This window comes from Octopus bimaculoides, chromosome 9 (assembly GCF_001194135.2).
Source record: "Octopus bimaculoides isolate UCB-OBI-ISO-001 chromosome 9, ASM119413v2, whole genome shotgun sequence".
NCBI lineage: Eukaryota > Metazoa > Mollusca > Cephalopoda > Octopoda > Octopodidae > Octopus > Octopus bimaculoides.
The window spans coordinates 26921829-26930034 of NC_068989.1; the positions used below are offsets into that span (position 1 = coordinate 26921829).

The 8206-nt window shown below is 38.1% G+C and overlaps 1 protein-coding gene across 1 annotated transcript; it reads left to right on the forward strand.

Moving 5' to 3' along the window:
• The first annotated feature begins 529 nt into the window (after positions 1-529).
• LOC106871098 (uncharacterized) lies at positions 530-1189 on the forward strand. The gene has a single exon (XM_014917399.1). The coding sequence runs from the start codon at positions 530-532 to the stop codon at positions 1187-1189; it is 660 nt and encodes a 219-aa protein (XP_014772885.1).
• Positions 1190-8206: the final 7017 nt, after the last annotated feature.

Consider the following 8206-nt stretch of genomic DNA (forward strand, 5'->3'; position numbering starts at 1 on the left):
TATATATATACATATATATATATACAGGGTGGGGAAGCAAAATTTACAATGAACTTTAAGTTGCTTTTTCTCAGCAGGCACTAAGTCAATTGTTTTGAAACCTAGCATATATTGATGTCAGGATCATACTTGACACTATTATCCTTACCTTTTCAGAAATTTTTGCCCACGTGAGTAATCAGGAAAGCAAATGTCAAAGAGTGTGTGATTTGCTGAATGCACTCGCCACACCAAAGGAGATTTCAAGAATAGTTGGAGTGTCCATAAAGACTATTTATAATGTAAAGAATAGAATGGATATGAGAAAAAATATTACGAGGAAGTCTGGAAGTAGAGAATCAACAAAAAACGTACCAAAGCTTTTATTAAAGCTCTCAAATCCAAAATTCTGAAGGATCCAACCAAATCCACGAGAAAGATGGCAATTGAACTTGAAGTAGACCACAAGGCCATTACAAATGCAGTAAAATATGATTTGAGGTAAAAAAAATCTTACACAAGAACACCAAAACACTTGTTGACAACAGCTATGAAGGAAAAGGGATTGGAAAGGTGCAAGAAAATTATTACATGGTTCAAGAAAAAGTCCTCCATTGTAACGATCGTTTCAGATGAAAAGATCTTCACTGTCAATGCTGTTCTGAGCCGCAGAAATGACAGATTTATCGCAAAACCAACTGCTGAGGTTAAGGGGACATTCAAAATAAAACATCCTGCTCAAGTTATGGCTATTGGTGTTGTGGCTTCCGATGGAAAGAAAATACCTATAAAATTCTACAAAGCTGATGAAAAGATCAATGTTAATACTTACTACAAGACTCTGAGATACCAGGTATTGCCATGGCTTAAAGCAAATTACCCAGATGGTAATTATGTATGGACACAGGATGGTGCTCCAGCCCACACAGCTAGAAATATACAAGATTTCTGCAAATCCAACTTTAGCAATTTTTTGGAATCATGTTTATGGCCGCCTTTTAGCCCAGATCTAAACCCTCTGGATTATGCTATTTGGGGCGTTTTAGAACATGCTATCAATAGAACATCACACAGCAATGTCGACTCTCTTAAAGATACTATTAAAGAAGAATGGGAGAAGTTGTCTCCTGAATATTTGAGGAACACTTGCACAAGTTTCAGGAAGCGTGTGAAGGCAGTTATTGAGCAAGAAGGAGGACACAGAGAATAAAAACATTTTCTATTATGTAGATTTTCTTGTGACAAATAAATTCTCATAACTTTCGATAAACTAATTGGTCATACACTGTCTTTCAATCCCTGCCTCCAAACATTGTAAATTTTGCTTCCGCACCCTGTATATATATATGTATATACACACAAAAAATCATGAGTTAGAGGTTATACAACCGTCTAAGGGTTGAATATATCTGTAGGCACTACTGGTGTATAACCTCGCTATGTATAGGCCTTGCTATAAGGGTAACAGTAGTTGGTAATTTAACTGGTAGAACCGTGGTTTAATATATTCAGATAAGAAAAGAAATGGAGCAACAATTATCAATTAGAAGTTGATCATTGGTATTAAAAGATCATAGTTTAATTGTAGTTCAAGAACATTTACAGCTGTTTGAGTTTGTGATTTCGTCGTAAATTTTCATCTATGTCCTTCCATTTAACAAACATCGTCAGAATGATTTAGAGTTTATTGGAGGAAAATAGGATGGAGAAAAAGGAAAATAAAAAGAAAAAGGAAAAAACGAAGAAGTTCGTTAAGCCTTTAGGCTTACATTTTTGTGCCCTTGTAGGTTTCGTGTGTGTGTACGTTTCTTCAATTAGATGCATGGAGCAATAAGTGGGGAAAATGACCAGTTGACCGGCGGTGTTAGTCGAAGGAGTTTTACCTAGTAGTAATATCCGGTGCTGTTAAATGTAAGAAATAACGCTGACAATGTTTATTAAAGGGACCGAGAAAAATGCAGATGCTTATGCAACTTCTATCTACAATGCAACAAATTACTCTATCTAGATACGATCAGGAAGAACCGATGCTCTTTGCTCATGCACATATTGGCGTGTTCCGAAAATCCAGTGGGAACCTGTCAGTCAGTTGGAAGTGACTGAGTAGTTCTGTGAGGATTTTACATCTCCTCACCTACCGACTAGTCCCACCCGAATTACAAGTGCGTCTAATATCGCCAACAAGACCTAAAGAGTGAGGCGTCTCAATGAAGTCTTCCAAACATCTGAAGAAATCTGACTTCCCCGCCCCAGTCCAGGAAAATAGTCCGTGTCCAGGAGTATCATACGTATCCTGCCTCCCATTCTAGGCTGACTAAGAGATACGTCCAAATTAGGGGCTAGATCGTGTGTGTCAGAAACCCTGGTCTCATTGACTATCGTCACATGCATAGCTAGTGACCTGAATACTAGTTGTTCTCTGCTTTGCAATTTGCGCTTTACAGACGGAGAATTTGAGTTTCATGAATCGCTCTTTCAATTAGAGCAGGGAACATTTCATTAGGTAAACGTCAAGGTTAATTGTTTTTGCCTTTCTTCCATCTCTCAAGGATGTTCCAGTCTTGCTCTTTTTGTACATGCTGGCTCTCTAAGCATTGCTACAGAGCATTAATGTTTCGAGGGAAAACCCCTGTGCGGAATGTTTATATCGGCTTATGCAGACGACGTCGACGTAATATTGTGGTGATCGGCACTACCCTAGGGGAATACGAAGCGGTGACAAGAGGAAAGATAAGCCAGAAGTCGGTGGACCTGCACCTCGGCACCTGGAGAGTCAAGTCCCACAGCATCGTAGTATGCTCTTCGCAAAATCCTTTTTAAAATGCACAAAACCTCGTTTGGTTCGGACCTCTAGACAGAGAACTGTGGGACGTGACGAGCAGGAAGGTAAATCTCATCCAGAAATAGACAGAGAGGAAGGTATCTCAAAAATGTCGGGTAGGGTGGTAAATACGCACATCGCTTCTGTCATCTAGTACCGCGTCATCGTCACGGCTAATTTTGTACTCGAGTGCACTGATACTTCGATATCTTCTGCATGTCCTTGCCGTTGAGCAAGTGTAGCTGCCGTTCGTCAGGCAGGAATTATCTGCAGCTCGTCCTATTGACGGAGTTATAGTCATGCATCTAGCGTATACCGAGAAAGGGTGCTGGGCTTCTAAAGTGCCCAGAAGTGCTCACAGCTCCCTACCAATCAGTCAATATAGCTGGAGGAGTTTCCATATCGGAGCTGTAAAGTGGATTAGTGACGGACAAGAGCGATGACGTCCTCATGGAAACCCGGAGCGTCGGGAAGGGACAAACAACTGATCTTTACCAGGGGATTTTCGGGCTGGGGCCTATGGATAATTTCCAGAAATCCATCGCTTGGCAATACTACCGGGGTATCTCTGCCGGTTCGAGAAAAGCTCAACAGGCATGAAAGTGCTGTCTGACGGGCCTGTTTGAGATGTGCACAGGGCGATGAAACTGTTCTGCATGCACTGTTACAGTGCCCGAAAATTGCCGACTTGTGGAGCTTTGTGGAACAACTGCTGGTGTGTGTAGGACGGCAGAGTCAGAATCGCTGCACCACCTTATTTTGGCTGAGAAAGGTATATAGATTGCTTTTGTTTAGTGGCTATGTCGAAAGAGATATCATGGTGGATGAGGATTAAAGAACTGAAGACAGAGCCTCTCCACTTTGGCGAAGTCCTCATTGGCTTACAAGTTCTACTTGTAATGGAGAGTGAGGGGGAGAGTAAAATCTTTCCGCTACTGCCAGTTTTTTTTGTTTGTTTTTTTTTAGAACGTGGATGAATGTTACGAGGATGGCCCCTATGAATGGGCCTGCTCTGAACATACACTTGTAAACAGGAGGAGTTTAGGAAGAGAGAAGTAAGTGTCGGAGAGATAACTGTCGGAATACCCTTGGCATTCGGTATAGCCAGGATGTGTGGGGTTTCTTACTTGAACTAAGGTGGAAATTCCGATTTTGCGAAATTTGAAATTTTCTTGTTCAAATTTTGGCTTTAATATATACACATGTCCTTGTACTAAAGCGCACCTATTCCTTGTTTTGTATTGTTCCTTATTGTTTTGTGTTCAGTTCTTGTTGCCTATTATAAAGACTATTATTATTAGATCTTAGTTATTCCTTAATATCCATGTAGACTGTTCACTTTCATCAAATTTAGCAGCATTATCATGTGCAAGAAGCTACAGCATAGCGCTATAGTTAAATCAAATGTAAATTGATACAGTCTATAGTCGATTAAAGCAACATTAACAATAAGTTTTGTGACTGAAGGAAAGCTAATTGAGGATTGTGCTTTAGTTGTGTAAAATACTGACAATGCAGCTTTATATATCAACGAGAAGAAGTTCAAATCTAAAGTCTCAAAGTCGATTATTGCTAAATGTGAAAAAGGATCTAATAGGAACCAAAGAAATACTTTAAGTCATTCTTTTCAACGATCTAAAATTATTTCCCTTAAGAGTCAACTTTTATGATGATTATGCGATGGTAACTATATTAGATTTTTATAGGAATTAACTACGCTGCAATGATCATACACAAAGGATTAGTAAATATTTTAAATGCAGCCACAATAAAATATACTTAAGGAAGCCTATAGTCGATTGAAGCAACTTTAACGTTTCCATTTCGGAATGCTAATGATATGAGAAAGATAAAATGCATGGTTGTCGTCAAATATGATTTCAATAAACACTTAAAATAGATATCGCGAAACATTTTGTCCTACGCTTTAAGATCCCTTGTCACTCATTAAAGATTAATTTGAATATCTCGATGCGGATTCCATTTTTAGTAGCTACCAGTTTGTTTTTTTATATATATATATGTTAAGCTTTTGGTCGTATATTTCCACTATTTTACTACGTTTTATTGAAATTCACAGTATTGAAGCAATTTCAGAAAACTGAATAAAAGTAAATAAATCAGTGTAAAATATGTCTTGAACATATGTTATAATATTTTCTACTATTGGATACTTTACCCCAAAGCTATGGAATATTTCAAAATTTTAAAACAAATTCTCAATGATAGATCGATGACAAATAGCTAATACTTATATATCTAAATATTTTTACATTTTTTAAGAGAGAGAAAGAGAGAGTGAGAGAGAATATGTGAGTGTGTGTGTGTGTGTGTGTATGTGTTTGTGTTATTTTTTCTGCTTGGTGTCTGATTATTTGAATCCAAATGAAAACATATTGATCTTCTAGTCATACAGAATGAAAGTGAAGTAAGTCAAAGAATATTCAAATGAAAGTCGTGCAAAGAAACAATATATTGAAGGACACTTGGAAGAGCATAATATTGATAAGAATTATAATCAATCGATATTTTAATATTTGCATTTGAATCTAACCTCTGTGTAGAATCGAAAGATATGAAAAAAAGTCTGACATACAAATGACATACAAATAATGCGATATATTCAGACTTCAACGTCAGAAAAAAAATTCGAAAGTATTTATGTTGTGTTGTATATTTTTATTCTGATCTTAGTTTTTATTTATTAAAACATGAAGATCGCCATTAATCATTTTCATCACCATCGTAATCATCAACATCGTCCTACTTATCATCATCATCATCATTATCAATATTATCGAAAGAAAAAAATTACAAATATCATCGGTGTCGTTGACACCAATATTTTTGTTCTTTTTGCTGTTTTGATTTTCTCAATATCACATCTACATTTAAAACTGTCGTTTTTTTTTACTATTTCTGCTCTTACGATAACTAATACTACAATTGATACTAATACATGTTAAAGCACAAAGATTTAGTTTGTAGTCTCATTTACATCCTGTTTCATCTGGTACCAGTTACTTATTGATTGCAAAGATATATAATGTGTAATGTCCGAGAGGAAGAAGTCTGTGCTAATATACGAAAACATCATCATCATCACTATCATTATTATTATTTGATATGATATGGTGTTTTCCACAGTTATAATGTGTGGCCATTTTTGTGACTGTAGCTGTTGTATCTACTCTGGTAGCCATGATTTTTTTTTTGTATTAGATACAGCGTATCCCTTCTATACCGGAATGGTAATAAACCGCTTCGTCTATCATGCTATCGCTGATAGCTCTGCAAAACACCGAATTTGAACTGTCTACCTTGACTCTGACTCGAACTCGACTAAACATGCAACTTACTCTTAACTCCAATTCAGACTCGCACAACGACTGACACATGACCCAATTTCTTTATATGGCCACACAGGACCTGACATAGAGGCGACAAAAAAGGACAAAGTGGGGAAGACAAAAAGAAAACGAATGAAAAAGATGGAATTGAAAACTGAAAAAGGAATGAACGCTACTCGACCCCATGACCGGGTAGTTTCATTGAATCTTTTTTACAACACATTCGATTGCTTTTTCTTTTCTTTTTTCCTTCTAAATCACAGTCAAAATACTACGATAACAATTACAGTTATATGTTGGATCCTACTATACACAATTACATAATCTTTTTCCATTTTTATTGGGGGGGGGCACAATTATAAAACATAACTTAAGCCGTTAAAACATTACTGTGATAATCATTGTTCAAAACTGAGTCAAAGATTTTTAAGTTGCAATTACCGTTCATTCTTATTGTCCCTGAATAAATTTCACTCAAACTTACATTACGCTGTAACGTGTTCAGGTCGACGTCTCTTCTCGTGTAGTAGACATATCTCCTGCATTTGCTTTTTAACTTATGATAATTCACTTTCAACATGAGGAAACACCTTACACTTGGGTGTAACACTTCTATATCAGAGTTCACCATCTCAACTTCTTTTCTCACTCAGACGTTTACACTGTTGTATAAAGCGATAAGGTACGTTTCCCTGGATGAAGGGTTGGGAGTTTGTTGGTTTTGTGTGTTTGCATTATTTGTGTCTCTATCTGGAGGGGTAAATATAGGGTTGGGTGGAGCAGGAGAGAAGGTACTGGATTGGGTTGGGGTTCTTCCTCACAGGTTTGCTGTTTTCTTTTTTCCTGTTCTCTTTTCCTCTTCTCTTTTCCTCTTCTTGCCCACCTCTGTCCATTATGTTGATTTTTCTTTTTGTACTCCTGTTTTTTTCTTTTCTCTACTGGAGATTCTTTTGGTTCTTCTACGGGGTGGAGAGGAAACCACTTGGCCTTTATGTGTCCCAACTGTCCACAGTTGTAGGACCTCGGCCTTCTACCTTCCACCACAACTCTAAACCTCACCTCGTCTCCTCCCGTTATATTGTTGACCATCTCTAAGGCATCCTGGATTATTATTATTTCCAGTGTCTGCACTAGCCAATTCTTCGTTGGTATCTTTGTCGTCTGTAGGATTGTAATCCTTTCCTCGAAGCCCATTACAATTGTCGCAATTATCCAGTTTATTCCTTCCACTCTTACCCTAGTTGCACGTCTTCCCAGGTAGATAGGTAGAAGTGCTACCTTGTCTGTCTTTATGGAGATCGCGAAATGATACCTGGCTATCGCCTCGCAGGTAAACCGTACCTCCACCGCCGCGAATTTCGGCCCTCTGGTAATGTAGATAATGTCCCGCCAGGTGGGTCTTAGTGCTTTTCTATTAGGTCTTTAGCCAATATTTCCATCTTGTTGGATTTCGGGTTATCTGTTCTGTATGCGATACTTCTTTCCTTGATAAATCTTGTATTGTCGATAGGGGGCGACGCTTTCACCTGCTGTCCAACGTTTCTTTACATTTTTGCATTTCCTTCTGTATCACGATGTTAACAGGATGAAAGACTGACACACGACTCTTCTTTTTTAATTAGCCACACAGGGCCTAACACAGAGAGAACAGCACATGTTGGGGACAGAAAAAAAATGGATGGAAATGATTAATTAGATAAAATGATAAATGAAATGAATCCGTTTGGCCCCACCTCCAAGCGACTTCATTGAACCTATTAATACAACTTCGTTTTAAAATATCATTTGTGACAGTTTAAAACATTATTTCTAACAGCTAATTTTCATCTTTCCGAAGAATATCAGGTGGGTCGTGGATTGGGGTTGGTGTCTTTAAGAAGGAGTTGGAGAAGAGTGGGTGTGGGTGGGAGTCGGGTGGGTGTGGGTGGAAGTCGGGTGCGTGTGGGTGGGAGTTGGGTGCCTGTGGGATGGGGTCGTCATTTACAAAGTGTTCGTTTTCCTTCTCTTCTTTTTTTCCAGCCGTTTCCCATCCGTTCTTTTCCTCGTTCACTTCCTC